The 25,877-nt window shown below is 39.3% G+C and overlaps 1 protein-coding gene across 1 annotated transcript in view; it reads left to right on the top strand.

Annotated features, from left to right (window-relative positions):
* WIF1 (WNT inhibitory factor 1) overlaps positions 1 to 21,787 on the top strand; it is a 109,860-nt gene extending 88,073 nt beyond the window's left edge. Inside the window, exons 8-10 of the mRNA XM_072655277.1 lie at positions 16,244 to 16,339; positions 17,314 to 17,409; positions 21,235 to 21,787. Coding sequence (XP_072511378.1) covers positions 16,244 to 16,339; positions 17,314 to 17,409; positions 21,235 to 21,356 — 314 coding nt within the window. The 3' untranslated portion in view covers positions 21,357 to 21,787. The remainder of the gene's footprint in view (positions 1 to 16,243; positions 16,340 to 17,313; positions 17,410 to 21,234) is intronic.
* Positions 21,788 to 25,877: the final 4,090 nt, after the last annotated feature.

Raw genomic sequence — 25,877 nt, 5'->3', positions numbered from 1 at the left:
GCTGCCTCAGGTGTCTAGGTCACAGTTATGCTACATCTGACCTCCGAGGTCAATGCCTATTGAGGCCACAGGACACCAGTAGTAGAAGGGGCAAAGCCAAGGATGAACAATAACAGGTTAAGAAGATGGTATGGTTGTTTTGGAGACCAGCATCACAAAGATGCTGCCCATCTTTCCAAGTTACTGATTGGCTAAGCACATATTCCTTAGGGTCATGCCAGGTTCCTCTAGGTGTGCATAGTCCCCAGTTTGTAGACCACTATCCTAAGGATAAAAAAGAAATGCCGTAGCATGATACTCAAGATCCCAAACAACCTGAGTCCAATTTATCTTATCTCACACTATTTCTCCTAAAACACTTTACATTCCTGCCAAATTAGACTTCTTTCTGCCCACTCCTCTGCTACTGGGGCCTTTAATGCTACCACTCCACTCCTGCCGGGGCTTATCCACTCTTCTGAGCCGTGTGACTCCCAGTACCCAACACTAATGTCTATTGGCTAAGGCATCCCTCTCCCTGGACAAGTCAGTTGGGTGGATAGAATATTGAGCATGAGTCAGAAAGTTGTAGCTGTTGTTTAGTTGTTTTTCAGTCATGTCTGACTCTTAGTGACTCCATTTGGGCTCTTCTTGGCAAAGATACTGGAGTGGTTTGCCATTTCCTTCTCCAACTCATTTGACAGATGAGGAAACTGAGGCAAATAAGGTTAAGTGGTTTTCCCAGGAACACACAGTTAAGAAGTGTCTGTGGTCAGATTTGAGACCTGATTCCTTACCCTTTGGCTTCTTCAAATCCCAACATGGATCCACCTCTGAACTTCTGGTAGTTTTCTTTCCCGACCTTTTAAGGCTTGTAAAGTCATAGCCATCTCCAATATCCTTTACTTAGCAGGTGGGTAAAATGGATTCAGCAGAGACAGAAGGAATAGGATCACTTGGCTTTGTGCCTGGACAATCCAGCTATTTGGTTCTCCAAGTCAAACTAGAAAATATGGTGCTTGTTGCTAGACAGTATCTCTTAAAGAAACATTGCGATAATCTGTTATTACCAGTACACTAAAACTTCTCCTCAACATGAAGGGAGCAGTGGCTCATCCTTTTTTCCAGAGAAAGAGACAAAGCAAGAGAATTGCTTTGGCTGGTTAGTATCTTTTGAATGAACCTTAATTCTGACTCAACATCCCATTAGAAAGACTCTAGTTCACCACATTGAGAACCAAACCAGTTGCAGCATGTCTGTGCATGCTCCAAATCAGGAAATAGGGCCCCTCTAGGACTTGCCATCATGCCTTTCCAGAAGTAGGCTACCCAGACTTTTTCACATGGGGACTGCATGGGAGGAGCACACTGCACATGTTAACCAATTCTCTGTTACACATATGTGTGTACTTCTAGCTATCTACATAGTTATAGATATATATATACACACACATATAAAACATACGTATAACACATTTAATATATGTAACATTGTGACAAATGAAATAACCCTATATAAAACACTTCACAAAATTTAAAGTGATACAAATACATGTGTGTATATATGTATATGAATGCATATATGTATTTATCACAACAACCCTACAAGGTAGATACTGCAGGTTTTAGCTTCCTTATTATGTGTGTCTATATATATATATATATATATATATATACACACATATAATACCTGTAGGTAGTACAAATATTATTTTCACTTATTCATGATGGGGAAACTGAGATTCAGAGAGGTCATATATGGATGCAAGTGGCAAATCCTGAGGGTATCTCTTGAGAGATTCAGTCATCTATCCACAATGCTTTGTGATAAATGGATGAATACAAAGGTCTAGACAAAATAGTAAAAGACAGGACTTTTTACATGGAAATACTTATTGCAAAAGACATAATCATAAGCACACAAACTTACTTCCCCAACACATAGGAGGAACAGTGCTCCTCACACATACTCCCCACATCAGTCTCTGGGGAGGGAAAGGGGATGCGGTTCATATCTTAAGTTCCCATAATATGCCTTCCCAGTTCCAAGTCCAAAATACCCCTCAAGCTTGGATCCCAGGTACCCTGACTTATCCTGGCTCCAAGGCAGCTACTCCCTGCACTGGAGGTGATCCTCCAGCCCGCATCTGAAACCAAGGACAAACAAAAGAAAAGTGAAACCAACACTCTCACCTAACCGGGGTAAAAGAGAGGGAGAAGAGGATGGTAAGTCCATCCACTCTCACTGGTTCAATTCATGGTATCCATGCTGAGGGCAGCAGAAAGAGGGTTGTTGGGTGTAGGGGGACCATGAAAAGGGGGCAAGGAGTCCATAGTTTAGTTAGATTTAATGATACAGCAGCTAGCATGAGATAGGGAAAGAAGGGTTCCATGTTAGATAAACTAGGCATTCTCAAAAGGCTCCTCATGGGTTTGCATGTTAGAAATGCGCATGCCCAGAAAAGCTCAGGTTACAAGTAATTATAAGAATTCTGAGACGCGAGAGATCACTTTCTGCTGGTAGGAAACCAGAAAGCCTGAGCTGAATTCAAAGCAAAAAAATCAGCCTAAAAACAAATTATAAAGGCAATCCATAGTGGAGCAGTCATTAGACTCTCTGAAATTAGAAAAATTTTTGCCCAAATGAAGGCCTTGCACAAGATCCAGGGCCATCTTGGTCCCCTGTGTTGGTATCTAGGTAAAGGAGATTTCTCTTAGGACCTGGGGAACAGAGAAACTATAATGCATGAATGTTGTTACCTTAGTTCCAGGCTAGCTTAACAGACCACTTGTCCACTGGACTTATTATGTTCCTTATAAAAATTTTTCTTTCTTAATCTTAGCTTGCACCTTCTTTGTGAAATCCTTTCTCGAATCCTTCCAGACTTTCTCACTCTCATTAGCAATATTTCCTTTGCCCTCATCACTCCCAGTTTTGTATTATGTTTGCTTCTGTCCTTGTGTCCCCCAATAGAGTACCATATCCTTGAGACCAGGAATGGTTATATTTTAGGTTTTTTTTTAATCCCCCGTACCTACACCAGTATATTGCACGTAGTAGGAGCTTAGTAAATATGTTTGTTTTCTGGTCCAGTGCAGTTTCATTGGTATAATAAATTCTTGGAGTATAAACTCCTTTCACCAATGCAGATCAGCAACTCATTTTTACCTGATGACAACCAATTTGCCTAATGTGTCCTCAGCTCTGAAGGATGCATGAAGTCAAAGGCTTAACTCAGCCAGAGATTGGGCACTGTCTCCCTGCCCCACTTGCTATGGCATAGTTAGACTTAAATATCTTGGGTCCCTGCCCTTCACTCCTCATTACTTCTTAGGCAATTTATAAGGTACTCTGATTTCAGTACTGCCTTGCTCCACAGATAAAGGACAGTCTGCTATTTGTATCACATCAGCCCTTTGTATAAAATGCTACAAGCTGTCCCCAAAGTCTTAGTGCAGTTTTCAATAAATTTAAAACTGCACTAAGACTTTGGGAACATCCTTTCTGTAAGTCTGAGGCCTGTGGTCATAGCACTCATTCTACTGAATGAAACCACTAGCTTGCCTGTGGTACTGGAGACAATGAGAGGAGGGCACTGCCACCCATGCTGTTCCCTATTGGCATCTGTCCTTCTCCTGTAACTAATATCCTTATGAGACAGTATCCTTCTTTAGCAATGGCTCCTTCTCTTTTAGCCTGCATTCATCATGGTGTTTTAATTGCTTAGAGGCATTGAAAGGTACATGTGATTTGTCCTATGGTCACTCAGCTAGTGATCCCAGGGAATCTAAAAATATTTGTTGAATTGAATTCTTATGATCTTTTGTAGTTAGCTTGTAGTTTCTAGGTGGGCAAATAATTTATTGATTGATCTTTACGTACAAAGTGAAACAACAAATCTGTTCTTGGTAGAGTATTGCCCATATCCCTCCCCATTCTCTTACCAAGTGCCCTTTATGAATAGTGGGCAACTCTCAAACAAATGGTGCAGATTAGAGGGGTAGTTTGTGGCCATTAAAACAGAGAGAAACCCATCCCTCCTGGAGGTCTGGAACCCTTGACCCTGGCGGCTTCATTATCATAGAATTCTAACTGGAATATCAGTCATAGACAAATTTGATTGCTAAAGTGGCTCATATTCTTTGAATTTTTGTTAGAAATTCACTTAAATGCAGAGAGAACCACATTCTATATAACCTAGACAAAGAATCCATCCTTCTGGTTCCAGTGTAGAAAAAATCCTTTCAATACTTTTTCTCTCTAGCTAATCTTTAAGGACAGAGGTGGTTCACTGTGGACGATGCTTATGTTATTTCATATTCATGGAGCTTACAGAGTTCAACAAATATACTACAACTATAGCCTAGTGAGCAGAGAACTCATTGCCTCTCCCCTCCTCCCGCTGCTCTTGTGTTTGCCTAGGAAGCTGCTTTCCTCCCTCCTTTTCTGTGTATGTGCTAATGGAAACTTGCAGGTCCTTATTTGTCCCAGCTGTGTTATAGCTATTGCAAACACCACTGTGTCTTGGTACGATCACAGCTCCAGAGACTCCAGAAAGTTCAAAGCCCGAAAACACTGACTTTGGGGTTTTTTTTAAACTTTCAACCCCTAATTTATTTGTTTTGTACTTGCAGTGGAAGATGAGATGATTTGAAAGAAGCTTCTTTTTTTCCCTTTAATAGCGTTAATGTGTTAGCCCAATGGTTTGCACAGGACATAGATCTTTAATTGTCAGGATGTGGTTTTTTATTATTAATTACTCTTCTTTGATGACACTTGCTCTATTAGTAAATCCCACTCAACTCTCATCACTTCTTGTCCCTTTTAGAACTCACACACAGAGTTGGCACTTGGTTCTACGTTTCTTTTTCATGTCTCTTTGTTTTCTCTCCCCATGTCAATTTCCAACTTTTTGTGGGTAGGGATCGAGTTTTCTCTTTATTTTTTATGTCCCTGTGTGGACATTTTGCATGAGATGGGATCTTAGATATTACTAACTGACCACTTTTAGTATCTTCTAGAGAAATTCTTATTTCTACTGCCAGGAGCACATCACAGGATAAATTAGGGTCACTCAGCAGCAATTAGAATAAAAGCTCTCTGAGTTTTTGGACTTTCAAATGAGAATGGGATCTCCATCAAATTCTCCTACCCGATTTCAATTCCTTCATTTGGCTGCAATTTCTTCTCTAAATGAATGATTATGTGCTAACTTAGCATCAACATTAGAGAAGGGAAAAGGGAGGTCAAACACAAGGCTTGTGTGTCCAAAAGAGATTTATTCAAGAATATTATTTACAGCTGGCTGGAGATGGGAGTTGAATGTTGCAGGCCTTTAGATCTGCATCCAGATTTGGATAATAGCATGGCATTTCCCTAGATTGGAGTGATGGTGTGGCATCTCCAAAGATGACTTCCCAACTTTCCCTATTTTTATAGGAAAAATCTCATCTCTGACCCGTGGCTTAGCCATAGATTCTCAAATTGGGTGATACTACCTCCTGGGGGGGTGTTGGAATGATCCAGGGGGCTGGTAGTAGCCTAGGGCATAATTGAGAGTGTTGAATAAAAATAAAGAGGTGGTTGAAGCATAAGGAAAGAAGAGAAGAAAAATTTGAAAAACCATTCACACATGTTTCATCTGTTGTGTATCAAACTTAAAGTCATAGAGACTATATATATATATATATATATATATATATATATATATACATATATATGTATATATATATACATATATATATAAAACTTTCCAAATAAAGACAAAAAATGCAAGTTATAAGTGGTTGAGTCTGCCAACAGATCTTAACAAGCAAGTATTGACAGACAAATGGGTCTCACATTGTCTGGAAGTACAGGATGCATAGACAAGCATATGTGCATGTAATAACTTGTTTACAATACAAAACTATATATTTACATGAGGCAGTATTGACCCATCAAAATTTCAATGTAGGAAAAAACCTGCAACTTTGCATTAAATTATTAAACTTATTTCATTTAAAAATATTTTATGGTTTTTTTTGAAATGAAGCAATTTTTAAAAAGTGTTAAAGGGGTAAAAAACAGTAAACTTCCATGGAGAGGGGCACTGAGTAATTTTTTTAAAAAGGGGGTGATAGGCCAAATAAGTTTGAATTAGATGATCCTTTTTAGGATCCCAGGATAGTGTTTGAATGGAGCACAAAGTATTATCTGCTCCCTTTTCTTCTTTGATCACAGTAATTAATTGAGGATAATGAGACGATGAGTTTGAAAAGTTTCCTGATTTATTCAACATTAGCTGGCCAAGGGGATGTTAGAGGGTCTTATCTCTGACGCTAGGTGATATGATGCTACTTGGGCCCAGATGCACAGTTACCTATGGAACTTTTATTGGGAAATGAGGGGAACACCTTCCTGACTGGCTCCAGAAATGAAAGCAAAAAGCCAGTAAGAAACAATTAATTCTTACAAGGCAGCAGCCAGCGGCCATAAATCTTTCTAGGAAATTTTGACACAAATTGTCTAGTTGGTGTCAAGAGAGTGGCCTTGTATTGTAGGGAGGGGAGGAGTTTATGGCTTTTTCCTTCAGGATTCTGCATATGAAATGCTGATTCATATTCCACAGGGAAAGAGGGAATATTTCACAAGGATTCTAATGTTAAAGAAATAAGTCCCAGCATTCCAATATATATAACATCTATGCATGTATGTTCTCTATGGATAGAGAAAGGAGCAATCACTCACTATGTATTAGGCACTGTGCTAAGTATTTTACAAATATTATCTCCTTTGAGACTCACAACCTCACATAGTAGGTCACATTATTATCTTTATTTTACAGTTGAGGAAACTGAGGCAGGTAGCAGATACCTTTCCAAGGTCATACAGCTACTAAGTATCTGAAGCTGAATTTGAACTCAGGTCTTTCTGACTCCAGCCCTAAACTGAACTACCTGGTTGTAATATCAGTTCTATTACATGCCCCAGAGAAAGACTAGCACTTAAAATAACAAAGTCCTAAGAAGTAAACATATCCTTATACCCATAATAAGAAAGCCCAAAGAAACCTCAACTATACCCTATGAAATGAGTCATGGCAATCTTAATTTAATAGGCCCTACAAACACAGGAAAAGATTGTGGAAATAGAGCCTGAGTTAGGAAGGGCTGTTCGCATGACTTCATCTCCTTTCCTACTCCAAGAGCGGAGGACATATAAATGACAGGAAAGCTTGCACTCCTAATATTGTATTTAATCTCTTCTCCTCCAGGGTCTATTAAAGCAAAATGGCTCCCAAATTTAAATCTGACTAGATTCTGCCATTAAGCTTACAGATATTAACAACTAAAATGCTAGTTAGAAACATCCTGTCACCAAGAACAAAGATGCAATGGGTGGGGTCAGCACTGGGATTGTAATTTTAAGTTAGCAAACTTCCCAAGAACCTTTAATGACTCTCCAGTCACTAAACCACTCAAATTATTTAGACTCGATTAGAAAAAGATTTTATTGACCTGTCTTACTAAGGATTGTTTTCCTACCTTAGAAATTCCCTGCATTTCTTCCTTCTGAGGCAAAAGCAGAGTTGGATAGAATATTGGACTTGGAACCAGGAAAAATAAAGTTCAAACCTGACCTTAGCTACTTACTAGTAGGGTGACTTTGGGCTCTTCCATTTTTCTCAGTTTTCCTCAACTGTAAAATGGGAATTTTAATAGCAAATACCCCCAAAGGATTATTATATCATATGAGATAATATCTTTAAAAACACTTATCACAGGGACTAGCACATAGCAGGTACTGTATAAATGCGATTCCCTTCCTCCTCTGCCCAAATAGAGAATCCAAATACATAGAGCGAGAACGGACGTTATTTTCTGACCCCCTCATTGTACAAATGAGGACATTGAAGTCCAGTTGCCTTAGGTTATATGGCAGAAATAGAACTCTAACCCAAGGGAGGTATGACTTCAAATTCAATGCTTTCCTCATCAAGCTAGGCTGCTAGAGTAGCGTTCATATTTTCACCCTCACTCAGCAATGTTCGAAGACCTCAGGTCAGATCCCATCCTTGATACTGACCTCGCACAAAGCGCTTATCTTTCTTAGATCTCAGTTTCCTCATCTGTAAAACAAGGAAGAGTCATCATACTTGGCCTCTGAGGTCTTTTCCATCTCAGGAGCTATGATCCTGTAATCCTAATTTGTATATACCCTACTATTACAAAATAACTTTGCAGAACAGGGATCCCATTTCATCTGGTAGAAACATTGCTAGGGGCAGCTAGGTGGCACAGTGGATTGAGTGTCCTACTTGGAGTCAGGAAGACCCATCTTTCTGAGTTCAAATCTGACCTTAGACACTTACTAGCTCTATGACCTTGAGCAAGTCACTTAACCCTTGTTTGCATCAATTTCCTCATCTGCAAAATGAGCTGAAGAAGGAAATAACAAACCACTCTTTGCCAAGAAAACCCCAAATGGGATCACAAAGAGTTGGACATTACTGAAACCAATAAACAACAAGGAATATGGGTGAAAAGGTATGAGTGGAGAACTGTGAAGGCTGGCAATATATAAGTATGCTAACTGAATGTCCCTCATTTCTGCCTCACTTTTTACTCATCCTCTGATCTAAGCCTGGGAGTACAGGAGTTAGATTAATAGGAGGCTAATTAGAAGGGGTGAGGTGTGAAAGTAAGAAAATTACCCTTTCTGTGGTACAATAAATAGACTGTTGGGACTGGAGCCAAGAGAGAGCCGTGTTTGAAGTCTTGCTCTGATACTTAGTAGAACATTAACTATTTTAACTTTGCTGAACTTCTGCAAATAAAGACCTTTAAAAGTCAGACTGACTTCAGTCTGAGCCAAGGCTTGCCAACTAAGAAGGTGGGAAAAGAAAAGGTGCCAAACTTCCTCCCCATTAACTGTTCGTGAATTCTAAAATAATTTTTTCCTAAGGATTAACTTTTTCATCTATTCTTCAGGGAATGACAGCATATTCTTTGGGGAGAATCAGGTGATAATAAACTGTTCCCTAAATTATCATGCTCTATTTTTTTTTGGAAGACATTCCCCAAGTATAGGTAATCCTTTTGTGGACTGGAAATTTCTTTCACAAAGTAGAAGTCAGTATTAAATATACTTTGAACATTGCCTCAAATTTTCCCTGAGATGCCAAGATGGAAGGCTTTCCTTGAACCCCTTTTACTAATGCAACTGAAATTATGCCCAACTGAAAGAGATGGATGTTCTGTTATTTAAATTCTTCCTGGGTAATACATACATACATGCATATATGTGTGCATTTATGTTTGTGTGTGTGTTTATTTTGTGCATATGTGTGTGTGTGTGTGCTGGGTTTCCCTATCTTGCCTTGGCTCAAAACACAGCTGCTACCAGTTAGAGGCTAACTCCCACTACTGATCGTTATGAGAGTTTTGACCTGCTGCTTCTGACCTGAGCCTATGTGTCCCTCCTTAGGCACAGCCTGATGTCATACCACCATCCCCCTTCTTCCTGATAACTCATCACATTCATGTCAGACTCACTGCACACACCCGATCAGCCGGGCCAATGTATCTTCAAGTTCCTGAGCTCAAGTGATACCCCATCTACAGCCTACTTAGCATTACAAATTATAGGTACATGCCGCCATATCTGGCCCCCTCCCATACAATAATTGGGAGTCCTCCTTCATTATTGGTGTTATCCCATCCCCATCCATGCTCTCTAAGAAGAACAACAGGGAAATTGAATTTGCCCCAACAGAATCATTACAAAAGAATTCTTACAGCCCCATTGGACTCCTCCTGATCTTGGGTATGTCCCCTATTGGCACCATGACACTTCATGGAACATGAAAGAGAAGGAGATGGATCTTTTGGAATATTCAGTCTGATCAATGCTGCAATAACCATCCCATGTCTTACCTGTATTGAGTATCTATTCTACAGAATAGATAGCTTTGCCACCATATGTGAACCATCTCAATTATATGTACTGGGAGGATAAAATATTTATTGTTGTTCAGTCATGTTTGATTCTTTGTGACCTCATTTAGGGTTTTCTTGGCAAGGAGACTGAGTAGTTGGCCATTTCCTTCTCCAGTTTGTTTTACAAATGAGAAAAATGAGGCAAACAGAGTTAAGTGACTTGCCCAGGGTCACACTACTAGTAAGTGTCTGAAGTTAGATTTGAACTCTGGATGATGAGTCTTCCTGACTCCAGGTCTAGTGCTCTCTCCACTGTGCAATATTTATTGGGAAACAAAAAGAAATTCTCACTTAGATATTCAAAGGATTTAGGCCTCGAAAGAACTTCTAGACCAGACTCCTGATCTTATAAAAGAGAAAATGGAGAGATTAAAGGATTTGGCTAAGGCCACACAGGCATGCAAGCTAGGACTTGAAAGACTCCAAAATCTACACTCCACATTGTCTTTCTGAAAATCATATATTTCTTCATAATGACATAGATTGGTGATGGAGTAGGTTTTTTGTTTTTGTCTCTATTTTGCTGAGGAGTGAGGATGGGAGGACATAGGACTACCTGGCCCAAATAGAGCTTTAGCTTACAATCCCTGGTTTAGAGGGTCATCTAATACATCACCAAAACTACTAGTTCTTTGAATACAAGTTGAAAGGCATCAATTATACCAGAAATACACGGAGAATGGATCTCAATTTTACCCCAAGCTAGCAAAATCTCTCAGATTTAGTGGTTAAATGAAGGAGGTTTATAGGCCACATAGATGTAATTTCTCTTTCAGAAATTTCTCAGGTTAATTGAAGGAAAAAGGTACAATAGCCTTAGTCACCTTATTTAACAGGACTTTTGAAAGTGAATTGGGTTCCTGGTGCCATTTGGAGGGTTTTGTGATTGTTCCAGCAATCCGATTAATTATCTTAAGTCCAAATGTTTGAATTAGTAAGGGGAGGAAGGAGTTCATAATCCTAAGTGCTGCACTGTTCAGCCTCCTCATGCAAATATACAAGTCTTTAGGGACAAAAAGTTCCAGGTGACTCTACCTTCCCAAGGCTTTAGCTAGGCAGAAAGGATGGAATGGGGCATGGAGAATAAAAGCACTGAAAGAGGGGAAGTTCTTTGGAATGACAATTTCATTCCTTCTCCATGTATATATTGGAGGCTTTTGTAATGAATATTAAACAAAAAAAAAAAAAGGTGGAGGGAGAGGGAGAAGAATAGAAACCCTGAGCTATCAAAAGCTAATAAACGGCAATTCCTTCTGAAAGTTTTTCTTCAAGTCCCTTGATGTGGTTTCCAATCTGAATGGCCAATACTGGGTTTGATCTTCCTCTTCTCTTTTGAAAACCTCTACCACAGAATAGTTAAGGGTAAACTACAGAGAGAAAAAAATGTCAGTGCATCATTATGATATCTAAAGGTCCTTCTCAATTAGAAATTCTATGAGGCTACAATTAACGAGACCTCCAGAAACACTCGTTTGACTTGAAAAAGAAGAGAGGTGTGTGATGAGATGGGTCATTCAGAGGAATACACAGATCTCTTCAAATACAGATGTGTCATACTTTAAGAAAATTTGATATACATACATTGAAATTTAGAAAATTTGAATTATTTATTTTCTAAAAATTACTCTTCATCTTAAAAAAAAGGATTGGCTGAATAGATCTTATAAATAATAAGTTTTCCCAGTGTAATCAAAATGTGATGGCCAGAATAAAAAATTCATCATTAATAGTTTGATGTTAATCAGAATTAAGCATGCACTAGAGTAAATGATTGAATAAAGACATTTGCTAACCTTTTACAAGGTGTTAGGAATTATACTAAGCTCAAATTATTTTTAAAATCAATTTGGGAAACCTGTTTGTGGGTTGTGACATAGAATTTGTCTAGAAGAGGGGCATCTATGATGATCATCCTAGTCCTAGTAATAGTAAGAGGTAACTGGCAGGCTTCAAATCCATCAGTGAGTTAAGGGACCCTAAGCATGGGAAGACTTTCTATAGTGGAATGGGCAGATGAGAACATTTTTGTTCTGATGGCTGTGAAGGCAGCTGGAACAGGTGCTGTGGGGTACTTAGAATTTGTCCAGACATCAAAGATGCTAAGATCATCTACTACATCCTGGAACATCACGAGTCATTTTTTTTTGTCTTGCCACTGACAATTCTGTGCAATTCTGCCTCACTTAAATCCTCATGATGTCATGAGTCCTCTTCAAAAATGAAGGAAAAGCAACAAGAAGAAGTCACAGTTATAGTAATAATAACAGCAGTGAAAATCATGATGCAGAGACAAACAAAGAGATCTAGCCACAGATTATCTGGGTGGCTTTAAGAAAGTAAGGCAAGTCCTGTTCTCAGAGAATTTATATTCTTATAGGGAGAAGCATCACCTATAGTCAAGTGGTGACCAGGAAAGATGTTCTGACTTGGAAAGTCACAGGAATGGTGAGAGGAGCCATAGGGCAGTCTATTGCCATGCCTTTTCCCAAAGACATGATAGTAGCAAAGATAATAACAGCTGCTTTCATCTAAATCCAGCTGAGACAAGCCAATTTAAGACTAACAGTCTATGCTGTTGATTCTGGGGAACTGATCTGACTGGAGAAAAGCTCTGACGCTGGGAGCTGATTGGAGAAAACAGAATACTCTGCTGTTTGAGGAGCTGATTGGGGGCTGTTTTGCTCTCTAGCACCACCTACAATGTGAGAGAGAGGAAACCCCCCCTCAGAGGTTTTCCCATGTTGATCATTTCACTCTTTGGTTCAAGAGGAGAAAAATCGAAATATCAAAATTATTCAAAGTTGGAAGGGATCTCATTGGTCACAGAGCAGTCCTGTATAGCTTTGCAGATTCCAGGCTTAAGAGGATTACTTTTTTCACTGAAAGAGTGTGATATTGAGTAAATGTCCAAATAATAGAATGGACTTGAGAATCTATACAGATCCCAGGCTAAGAATACTGTTTGATAAAAGAGTTTCAGCAGCCTGAGAATGGAGATGCATCATTATCCAGGAGGAAAAAGGAGAGGTCCAGAAGGATAGCAGTCCTACTCAGTAGGTAATTTGTGGTGCTCACTGTACCCCAAAGAGACCAAGGACATTAATATTGTAGTTCAGAGTTTTGAGTTGTTTCAGGTACATGTGTTTCCTTCTCATGTGCCTCACTGTTGAGTTTTCTGTCAGACTGTGCCCACTATTCCTCCATAGTCACATTGTGTACTGAGTATGACCCAGGTTTATGGGTGGGCTGTTATGTTATGTTATGCTTATTATGGCCTTACCTTCCTTTAAAAAGCAGCAAAGTGGTACAATGGATAAAGTATTGGATCCAGAAGCAAGAAGTCGTGAGTTCAAATCTAGCCCCAGACATTTAAATCACTGTCTGCCTCAGTTTCTTCATCTGTAGACAATAATAATATCTACCTCCCAGGGTTGCTGTGAGGATAAAATGAGCTAATATTTAGCAGCCTTTTTCAAACCTTAAAGCAGTATGTAAACACTGGATGGTAGTAGTAGCAGTGTGGGTGGTGGTGGTGGTAGTAGTAGTAGTAGTAGTAGTAGTAGTAGTAGTAGTAGTAGTAGTAGTAGTAGTAAATGTTTCATGACTAAGAGCTAATCATTTTGGATGATTTTTTTAAATGATAAGCATGTCAGTGAGGTCTCAGGAGCTATAACTGTAATAAATCTGCAGCTTTCTCATGTCAGAATTACCCCCTAGGACTCTAAGAATGAGCTTTAGTAGCATAGTCATCCCTTTGGCAAAGCACCCTAACTTGCAAGCATAGGCTTAGGTGGGTTGAATGAGCCAGCCTGAGTCTAGGAAAAGAGGGTCTAGGAAGAATTAAAGTCAGCTTCACACTGCCCACTCCACCCCCAATATACACACTACATTTGGATAATTAATATACAGATTGACAAAATCAGGACCCAACAACATTTTGACAGATAAGAAAATCTATAGGAATCCACTAAGGTGAAATTTATTAGAGACAAATGTTTATGCTTTTATGCTTATGTTCAAAAAAGTCTACTTTAAAAGACCCTCCCCCCCAAAAACTTAAAAGTATCAAAAAAAATGAAGGCATTGTTAATTTGTATGAAAAAGATCTGGGAGTTTTAGTGGATTGTAAGGTCAACGTGAATTAGCAGGGTGATACAACATACAAAAGAGGTTAATGCAATTTTGTGCTGCTTTAAGAGAGGAATATCTTTGATGCATGTAGGTGACTAGACTAAGTCTTGGTCATTCTACATCTGGAACATTGCCATCAGTTCTGGGTATCACAGTTTAGAAAGGACATTTATAAACCAGAGAGCAACTAGGATAGAGACATGCCAAATGGAGTGCAGTCTATGCCAACTGAAAGAACTGTGGGTGTTTAATGTGGAAAAGAGAAAGCTCAAGGGAGATATAAGAACTGTCTTCAAGTAGTGGAAAGGCATTTTTGATGGAAATGGAATTAGATCTGTTTTGTTTGCTCTTAAGAGGTGAAACCAGGAACAATGATTGGCTATTGCAAAGAAGCAAATGTTTCATGTCAGAAACAGATTTGCCAATGATTAGAGCTGTCCCAAAGGGGAATGGGCTGCCTCAGGGGGCTGTGAATTCTCTGTCATATGATTTCTAGTAAAGGTTGGATAACTATTGATTATTATAATAAAGAAGAGATTCTTTTTCAGTTATGGGTTGGATTGTATGACCACTGAGGTCCCTTCCAACTTTGCACTTCTTTGATTCAGTTTGCAAAACTTTGACAGACATAAATTACTTTTAATAAAGCTTCTCTTTTGTAAAAAGAATACCTAGCTATGTTGTTGTTCTGTTGTGCCCAATCTTTATGACCTCTTGTGAGATTTTTCCCCCAAATTTATTAATTTATTTGTTTTCAGTTTTCAACATTCACTTCCATAAGTTTTAAATTTTCTGCCTCTCCCTTCCCATGATGGCTTGCAATCTTATATGGGCTGTACACATACATTCCTATAAAACACAATTTCTCATTAGTCATATTACATAGAAGAATTATAATGAATGGGAGAAACCATGAGAAAGAAAACAAAACAAAAGAGAAAAGAGTCTGCTTCACTCTGCAATTCAACTCCATAGTTCTTTCCCAGATATGGATGGCATTTTCCATCATGAGACCCTTGGAAAAATTTTAGGTCCTTACATTGCTGTGAAGGCGTAAGTCTATCAAAATCAGTCATCACTCACTGTGGCTGTTTCTGTGAACAATGTTCTCCTGATTCTGCTCACTTCACTCAGCATCAATTCATATAAGTCTTTTCAGGTTTTTCTGAAGTTCGACTGTTCATTTCTTACAGCACAATAGCATTCCATTACATTCATATACTACAACTTGTTCAGCCATTCCCCAGTTGACGGGCATCTCCCCAATTTCCAGTTCTCAGCCCTCTCTTGTGGGATTTTCTTGGCAAAGATACTGGCATGGTTTGCCATTTCCTTCTCCAGCTCATTTTATGGCTGAGAAAACTGAAGTAAACAGGGTAAAGTGACTTGCCCAGGGTCACAAGCTAGTAAGGGTTTGAAACTGGATTTAAACTCAGGAAGATGACGCCACCTAGCTGCCATACCTAACTATACCCGCAGGAAAAGGAAGTAACCGGTATGTTCCTGAAATTCAAAAAAAATTCAAACTATAGACCATAACCCAGGACGGTACACTGAAAAGAATCCTGGATTTGGAGTCAAAAGATCCTGAGTTCAAATCCTGGCTTGCTTGTTTACTATCTATATGATTTAAGGCAAATCACTTGACCTCTCTGGGCCTCAATTTCCCCATATGCCTCAGTTTCCCCATATCTAATATACAAAGGTGGACTAGGTGACACCAGAGATGCCTTCCATATTCAGATCTATGATCTCAAATCATACCTATCAAAGTGTACAGCAAAAAAAATCTTTATTTCAAAACATTTCTCTTCCACATTCTATGTAACTCAATTAAAAATATAATTATCTCTAAATCACTGGAATGATAAGTAGTATTTATATATCATTTTAAGGTGTATATATACATATATATGTATTTATATACATATATGTGCATATATATATACACACACATACAATCTCCTTTGGTTCTCATAACAACCTTGTGAGATAAGCGCTATTATTATCTCCATTTTCCAGATGAGGAAACTAAGGTTAAGAAAGATTAAGTGATCTGCCCAGGGTCATACAACTAATTAGTGCCCAAGGCAGGATTGGATCTTGGGTCTTGGCATTAATGCTTTTTAATATACATGGTTTTCTCTTTTAGGCAAATGTCAGCAATCCTGTAGAAATGGTGGTAAATGTATTGGTAAAAATAAATGCAAATGTTCCAAAGGCTACCAAGGAGATCTCTGTTCCAAGCGTAAGTACCTGGTATACAGAATCTGCTTGGTTATGCGGTAAATAAAGGATGTCTCCTGGGACGTCACTTCTGTACTTGCTATACATTATTGGGATACTGGCAGCATTTTAACTTGTCTTTACTAATATGTAAGTTTTATTTATGTGGGTTCTTACAGTTATATAAACTCCAAGTTTATAAAGAAGAGGAGAAGAGAAGAAAAAGAACAAGGAAGGGAGAGGAAGGAAAGAGGAAAGGAGATTGTGGATGAAAAAAGGAAGGGAGATAAGGAAAAAAGGGCAAAAGAGAGAGGGAAGGAAAAAGAAGAGGGGGAGAAAAGGAGACAGGGAAAAGAAAGGAGATAAAAGCAAGAGGTGAGAAAGAAAAGAGGGAGAGAAAGGACAGAGGAAGGGACAGAAAGGGATGGAAGAGAGAGAAAGGGAAGAGAGAGGAAGGGGAAAAGAGGAAGAGAAGGGAGAGAGGGGAAGAAAGAAGAGAGGGAGAAAAAGGAGAGAGGGTAGGAAAAAAGAGAGAGAGAAAAGGGAGGGAAGGGAGAAATAGAGGGAAATGGGAGGGAGAGAAAGGAGAAAGGGAGGGAAAAGAGAGAGGGAAAGAGGGAAGGGGAAAAAAGGGAGAAAAAGGAGAGAGAGAGAGGGAAAGAAGAGAGGGAAAACAGGGGCAAACTGAGCTCTCTAAATATTATATATTATAATATTCCTAAAAGATAATCAAGGTCATTGTCCTGTACTGTCAAAGTCCTACTGGCCACTGATCCCCTTTTGTGGATCATGCATAGGCATCATGCATAGTTTAATCTCGTAGGTAACTGAGAAGACTGTGTGCTAAATCTGGAGAAAAAACACCTCTCCCCACACAAGTGAAAGGGATGTGGCCAAAACTCACATATTCTACAGAACAGCAGGAAAAGTAGCTGTGTAATTTGGTCTGAAAAAAAAAATTCAGAAAGCTTTCTTTGTGCTGTCCTCTGATTCTAGCTGTCTGTGAGCCTGGTTGTGGAGCACACGGGACCTGCCAGGAACCCAATAAATGCCAGTGTAGAGAAGGCTGGCATGGACGACATTGCAACAAAAGTGAGTGGAAACTACTATATTAGATGGTGCCCTAGAATTTCCCCTAACTTTGTCAGTCACATCCCACTGACTCCAGAGGTGAGGACATCCTGTAACCAAAAGCTGCCTTCTGCTAATGGTAACTCTCGACTCATTGATGCAGCAGATTGCAAATGATGAAGTACATGTCAATTATAATTTAGATCTATTTAAATCAGATTTGAAATTGGCATTCCATTGGCCTTGATTCTTTATCACAAAGGTCTCTTCTGGAATTTTAAAATGACGCCATACCCAAAAAATAGTGCACAATGGACTTAACAACTTTAACAGTGGATTTGTTAAAAAGTTGCAGGTAGGGTCATATATACATTTATATCTTCCTCATTGCAACTTTCCCCATCTCAGTTTCAACATATCATACATGAGCATAAGAAATTAAATGAGAATTTCAAGGGAGTTTTGCAAAAGCTATAGATGACCCATGAAAAGCTTAGAAATTCAGAAATGCATAAAAAATATATATAGTATTATATAATATCAGCCCAAATTTTACAATAAGGTACTGAAAATATCCCATAAAAGAAAGAAGAAAAAAATGCAGACTTCTTCTCTGGTACAGAGGGAAGGCCAAAAAATTTTACATGGATTTTCCAGGTCATGGGGACAAAGAGGGGGCCATTGTGTCCCTACCCACCCCCTACCCACCACAACGTAGAAGGGATAACTATAGTTTTGGTGGTATTTGAGTGAACCCACTGAAGGAAAAAGAAGTGTGGGGAGTTCTATGCAGGTAGACTCAAAATCAAACCAGTATCCCTGGAGACCTTTGGCCAAGGGGTAGCAAGCCTGAACATCTTAGAGCCAGTCTGGAATAATCACATATTTAGACTAGCAGGTGACCTCAGAGGTCACCATGTCCTAAGACTCTTGGTCTGGAGTGCATTGAAAGGCATTTTAGAGGTCATCTAATACAATGATATCAAACTTACAAACAGGAGCCACCAATCTGTATAGGAGGATCCCTATTATCTGTTTTATTGTATTTTTATTTATTTTACTAGATATTTCTCGGTTGCATTTTAATCTGGTTCAACTGCAATCAAGAGTGTTTGGGGATGCCTCTGATCTAGCACCCCTTTGTTTTTACAAATGAGGAGAGAAAAGCCCGGAAAAGTTAAGTGATTTGTCCAAGAAAGTTGCAAAGCTAGAATTCTAACTCAGGTTCTCAGACTCCAAATTCAGCAATAATGTCTCCCATCAAATTCCCCATTCCCCTTTTTAAAAGATACACACAATAACCTGTATCAGCTTGCTTACTATCTCAGAGGTCCTGAACATGTAGGCAGCATCATGAGAACACTGGGCACCTGGGGAGGGGGATAGATGGCGCCATTGGCTGAAGACTGCTGAAGATGTCTGTCTACTTCATCATTGTGCCCAGGGTCATCCTTGACTTAAAGGGAAGTGTAGGGATCACAGGTGACAGACTTTTTTTTTTCTGGTGCACTGTTGGTTCATGTTTTAATAATCATGGGAAGCTACCAGTATATACCCAGGCAATTAAACATACACAAAAGACCTATCTTTCTAAACTGTAGGGGTGAAAAATTTGGCAACAGTAAACAACCAAAAAGTAATTGAAAATCAAACACGTAATGAATCCAAGGTGTTTCTGACAGAACTTTCCTGCCTTGCATTGGGCAACTTCACTGCAGCATTGGTTCTGAACACACAACATGCACACTTTTGCAGCACCAATGAATGCTGCCAAAACACGAAAAGAGGTGTTGCATAGAAAAAGTTTAAGAAGCCCTACTCTAGAAAGTCAAAATTGTCAACTGAGATTTCAGTTCTGATTTGATTAGTGGCATAAGCTTACTTTTGAGGTTTTTATCCACTCTTAATAAGCTCCCACTAATCTATTTTTAAACTTCCATCAAAAACTATATAAATTTATTAAATTATATTTTGCTGTTTGCAAAAGAAACTTTATTAAAACAAAAAAAATGGCAACCATGCAGGAAAGTGTTGCCAATATGGCCCCATTTTCCAGATTTAGGGTAAATCCATTTGGTGATTTGAATTAGAAAAAACTCATACAGAGCTAAGCAAAAGACATAAAATCGTAGGCTTAGAATTAAAAGAGACCACACAGGTCACCTAATTCAACTACTTTATTTTACAGATGATGAAACTGAGACCCAGAGAGGTAATGACTCGTCCCAGGTCACACAGTACCAGGGCAGATGGTTGAACCTTGGTCCTTTGACTCCAAACCTAGCAGGCATTCAACTAAAACATAACAGAAATGGAGCAAGTCAAGCTACTTGAAATAATAATAGCTGATATTTACATATAAAATTAAGTTTTGCAAAGCACTTCCCCTAGATAAACTTATAGGAGCCTCACAAGAACCTTGTGAAATTGATGCCATTATTACCCTCATTTTACAGATAAAAAAACTGAGACTTAGAGAGAGTAAATGTATCTATGGTCACACAACTAGTAAATATCAGAGGTGGGAGTCAAGTACTCCTCATCTAGCAGTTTTTCCATGATACTACATTGGCTCTTAATATATTGCTGTCACCGTACCCTGGACCTGGACTGGTGGGAAGTAGGTTCCCAAAAAGATACAATCCCTGCCCCATTTCCACGAGCTTACAAGTCATCACTGAGAATGAACTTTTAAAAATTGTCTTTTTAACTCTAATGGCAAAGGGTACAAAATTCATCAAGCATTTATTACTCTTTATCGTTTTGGTCATTGATATAGCTCTAGTAGATAGATCTAGGGGCAGCTACGTGATATAGTGGATAGAGTCAAACCTGAGACCAGGAAGACCTGAGTTCCAATCTAGTCTCAGATACATTTACTAGCTTTATGACCCTGGGCAAGTCATTGTTTACCTCAATTTCCTCATCTGAAAAAGGAGCTAGAGAAGGAAATGGCAAACCACTTTAGTGTCTTTGCCAAGAAAAACCCCAAATGGGGTTGTGAAAAGTTGGACATAAGTGAACAAGATAGATCTGATCATATGGGAGCAAGAAGGAAGGACAGAGTATGAAATTCATTCCTATCTCTATAGCTTAATTTTGAAATAGCAACAGATGAAGTATGATCAGGTTTTTTTTAAAGGTTATCTTTCTTTTTTTGTGAATCAACATTAATTGCCCTTGGCAGAAGAACACACGTTTCTTCTCAATCTCTTACTTGCCTTTAACATTGATAAGAGTCCCTAGAAGATCCAGGTCATCACCTTGGTTATGACTATGTTACTAAGACAGGGACTTGGTATAAAAATAAGCTCTGATTTGATGCCAACAAATCACAACACAAATCAAATCAAATCACAGAAGAACTTCTGAAAACTTTCCCCTTTAGCATCTCCTACCTATGTAACATTAGGCAAGATGAATGGGCCTCAGTTTCCCTATCTGTAAAGTGAAAGGGGTTGGACTATATCATAATCTTTTTTGATCTCATGGAACCCTTCGGCAATCTGGGGATACCAATCCTCAGAAGAATGTCTGTAAATATGTAAAATAAAATATATAGGGTTACAAATGAAACCAATTATACTGAAATACAGTTATCAAAATATATTTTTTTAAGTTCATGGACTCCAGGCTAAGAACTCTTTTACCAGATGACCTGTGACATCTTCCAGCTCAGAATCTGTGCTCCCACTATCCTCACTCAGGTAGCTACTTACTGTGGTTTCTGTGGTCAGGCCTGTTGGGCCAGAAAGGGAAAATGGATTCCGTTGGGATGGTTAACCGTGAACCTGAAGGATCTGTTTTTGTAGTTTCTTTTCTCTTAAACTGTGGTTAATTTTTCAGGGTATGGAGCCAGCCTCATGCATGCCCTAAAGCCACCGGTTACCAAGTACAGACAGCACACGCCTTTACTTAAAAAGGCCGAGGAGAGGCATGTTCCACCTGAATCCAATTACATCTGGTGAACCCCCAGCATCTGAAACGTTTTAAGTTACACCAAGTTCATAGCCTTTGTTAACCTTTCATGTGTTGAATGTTAAAATGCTGTTCATTACAGGGAAGAATACTGGCCTGAATTTTATTAGCTTCATTATAAATCACCGAGCTGATTTTCCTTTTAAGTCTTCTATGAGCTTCTATTTAGCATGGTGGCATAGGTCTCATTTCGGTTCTTTTTAACAACACTTCTGTTAGAAAGTCCATTGATCAAGTTAAGCTTAGCTACAGATGATTTTCTGAAACTGAAAATGATAAGGTAGGTGATTGTGGCACATTATAGAGGGGGTACCCTTGACATTAAAAAAAAAAACCAACACAAATCACAGAGAAGGAATTGGCAAGGCAGTGATTTCTATGACTGGCTACCTTGTTTTGCCCTTTTATAAAAAAAAAAAAACTTTATTATTTTGGTCTAGATGTACATATCAGTTACCTAGACCTAAATATTGGATATTTAGATCTAAATGTTAGACATTTAAAGCTGTGTTGTTTTTTAAAGAAAAATGAATACATCCTAATTTTTTTTTAATCTCAGCACAATGTTTTGATTTTCCTATTTTTTCTGAATTCTCAGTATTAAAAAAACACTCTGCTAAGTGGCATTTATACAATATAATATATTGTATACAGTAAAGTAGAAATATAATGTATGAACTTTTTGCATTGGCTTGAAGCAATATAATATATTGTAAACAAAGCACAACTCTTGTGTAATAAACTGTATACTGACTGATGTGTATAAAATAAAGGTGAGGCTTTAATTTTCTCAAAGGTTGCGTGATGTGGTCTTCATATGCTGTAATCAGTCTTATGACTAAGAATTAAGAGTGCAGCTGCTCTCTTTTCTTAATAGAAGTTGAGGGCTGTGAATGTGGAATATAGCGATTGGTGTTCTGGTAAATAGCTAACAATTAAATGGGGGGAGGGGAATGTAGTCACAACACACTTTAAGCTTAATCTGAATTATTAATGTACCTGCATCACTTTAAGTCTAGAGCCCCAGGAGTGGGGAACCTGCGGCCTCAAGGCCACATATAGCTCTCTAAGTTCTCAAGAGTGGCTCTTTGAATCTGTTTGGGTTCAATCAGAGGGCTGCACTTGAAGACCTAGAGGAGCACATGTAACCTCGAGGCTACTTGTTCCGCAACCCTGGTCTAGACAATCAACAAAAAAATAAATCAAGCTCTGACTTGTAGCATTTGCTGATTTCCCAGGCATATATACTGGCACTTATATAAATACTTAACAAATGGCCCTCCCAAACGGATATGAACTGGGCTCTAGCTCTCCCCTGAATACAGCAAACACTGTCAGAAATAGCCTTTGTGCTGGAGTGGCTTTCTGAATTGCATTTTTTTCATTTTTAAAAAAAAATTGTGTCAGGGCATGGCTTGCTAGAAAGGAAAGTGGGAAGGAATATTTTCAGAAATAAAGGAAAAAGTAAAAGATATCAATAAAACTAAAATTTTTAAAGATTGGGTGTATGATGGCAATAGTGGGCATTTATTATGATGTCAGGGAGACAAAGAAACTTTAGCTGCTGGTTTTCCCTTTATCTGTCTCAAGACTTACAACAGTAGGATGTGAAAGCCATTGCATCGTTACACTGATTAGCTAAACCTCTAGTCTAAGGTGTTATGGCAAATCCTCCAAAGATAGAAGGATATGCTAGAACCTCAGCCCAATGCTGTCCTTAAACTGTATTGTAAGGACATTCTAGGCCATCCAGTACCAAACTCTTTTATATAGAGGATCCAATCACCAAGCTGTAATTAGCAGTTTTGGTCCCTACGGGACAAGCAGCATGAAATGTTTCCTAAAATCAGCTTTTAAAGACAAATTCATTTGGGGAGAAAAGACACTAGAAAGATGGTCGTCTTGGGGGAAGTCACAGAACATGGGCCATTGGCCTGTATAGATAGAGATGACTGTGGGGTCAACAGGGCTAGGCAGAGAGTTTTGACCTGGTGTGCAATTGCACACCAGGTTGGAGTGTGGCTGCCCCAGTAGGAGTGTGCCACCTGATGGGGCTTCTAACATCACTGACTTCTTCCTAACCAGGTGCTAAGCACAGTTGTTGCTAACTGCTGTCACCCCACCCTAGTTATAGCTCTGTAAAACAAACTCCTGTTTATACTGACTACTTTGCTAGAACACATTGAGTGAGATAGCCCATGGGGCAGTGGTCAGAACACTGGAGGTTTCAGTGCAATATCCAGTAGTGCGCCAACTAATGATTTCCTTCATTGCTAAACCACTAGAAACACATCTGGGACAGCTAGGTGGTGCCGTGGATAGAGCACCAGTGAGGAGGACCTAAGTTCAAATCTCGCCTCAGACACTTGGCACTCACTAGCCGTTTGACCTTGGGCAAATCAATTAAACCAATTGCCTCATCCTGGGTCATCTCCAGTCATCCTGATGAATAGCTGCTCACTGGATTCAGATGACTCAGGAGGAGAAAGTGAGACTGGTGACCCGCACAGCCCTCCCTCACTCAAAACAAAGTCAAGTGCAAGTCATGTCATCATTTCTCTGATGCCATGGTCTTCTTCAGCAATGAAGGGCAAACACACACAGAAACACATCTAATTCCTTATCACCTACTCATTCCTTCTACAAAATCCTACACCTTGGCTTCTGTTTTCCATCATGTAAGCAGTCAATAAGCATTTATTAAATGCTTATGACATGCTAGTCACTGCACTGAGCACTGGGGATACAAAGAAAGACCAAAATGTTGACCCTGCCCTCAAGGAGCTCACACTGTAACAGAGAAGATGACATGTAAATAAGTTTATACGTAGAAGATACATATAGCATTTTGTTGTTGAGTCATTGCAGTCATGCCTGACTCTTTGTGATCCCACTTGGGGTTTTCATGGCAAAGATACTGGAGCTCATTTTACATATGAGGAAAATGAGGCAAACAGGGTTAAGTGACTTACCCACACACCACTAGTGTCTGAGGTCACATTTGAACTCAGGAATATGAGTCTTCCTGATTCCAACCCCAGTGCTCTATCCACTGCACCACCTTGCCATCCTATATACAGAGTAGATGGAGTGTGGTGTCAGAGGAAAGGCACTTTCAGTGAAGGGGATTAGGAAAGACCTCCTGCAAAAGGTAGGATTAGAGCTGAGGCATGAAGGAATCTGGTAAAGTCAGGAAAAGTCAGGGGAGACAGAATTGCAGGTATGTGGGACAGCTGGTGAAAAGGAACGGAAATAAGAGGTGGAATGGTGTGTTTCAGGACAGAAAGAATGCCAGTGTCATTGGGTCTGCTGGGAGGTGGAGGGGAGTAAAGTGTAAGAAACCTGTAAACTTGGAAAAGTAGGAAAAGGCTAGGTTATGGAGGGATTTCAAAGCAAACAGGGTTTTATTTTTGATCCTAGAAGGAATAGGAAGTCACTACAGGGGGCTGACACAGTTAGATCTGCATTTGAGGACAATCACTTTGGCAGCTGTATGAAGAACTGATCGAACTGGGGAGAGACTTGAGGCAGAGAGAAGAATTCAAAGGCTATTGTAGTATTCCAGGAGGGAGATGTTGGGGGCCTGCAACAGCATGCATTTTGTAAGTAGAGAGAAGAAAACTTATGTGAGAGATGTTCTGAAGATAGAAAAGGCAAGACAGAGCAATGCATTGGAATATGTATGGTGGGTGAGAGTGAGGAGTGGAGAGTGTGACACAGGTCATAAACCTTGATGACTGGGAAGATGGTGGTGCCTTCACCAAAGAGTAAGAAGGGTTGGGAAGTAAGGATGACTTTGCCAGAAAAGATAAATGAGGTTGAGATTGAAATATCCAGAGGATCCCATTCTAAATGTCCGAGAAGTAGTTTCTGAAATGAAACTAGGGGTTAAGAGAAGGAATTAATGGATCAAAAAACAGCAAACCACTCCAATGTCTTTGCCAAGAAAATCCCAAATGAGGTCATGAAGAATCAGGCATGACTGAAACAACTGAACACAACAACAAAAATAGATCTGAGAGTCATTTTGCTAGAGAGAATAAGTGAACCTGTTAGAACTGATGAGATCACCACGTGATACAAGATAGAGGGAGAAGAGGAGAGGACCCAAGGCAGATCCTAAGGGGACACCCACAGTAAGTGAGCATGACATGGAAGATGTAGCAGCAAAGGAGATGGAGTGGTCAGACATATAAGGAAAGAAGTGAGAGCAGGGTAATGAAAACCTAGAGGGAAAAAGCTATGAAGGAGAGAAGACTGACAATGTTGAAGACTGTAGAGGGATCAATAAGGATGACAACTGAGAAAAAGTCATTAGATTTAGTAATTAAGACCTCTTGGTAACACTGGGAAGAGCCATTTCAGATGAATGAGGTCAGAATCCAGTTGCAGAGGGTTTAGCATAGAAAGAGATCAGAGGAAATGGAAGCCTCATTTGTAGATGGCTTTCCCAAGGAGTTTAACCCCAAAAGGGAAGAGAGGAATAGGGCTCTCAATAGCTACCAAGGAGG

The sequence above is a fragment of the Notamacropus eugenii genome, chromosome 3, assembly GCF_028372415.1.
Source record: "Notamacropus eugenii isolate mMacEug1 chromosome 3, mMacEug1.pri_v2, whole genome shotgun sequence".
In the NCBI taxonomy this organism is placed as follows: Eukaryota; Metazoa; Chordata; class Mammalia; order Diprotodontia; family Macropodidae; genus Notamacropus; species Notamacropus eugenii.
This window is presented reverse-complemented; position numbering and strand designations above follow the sequence as displayed.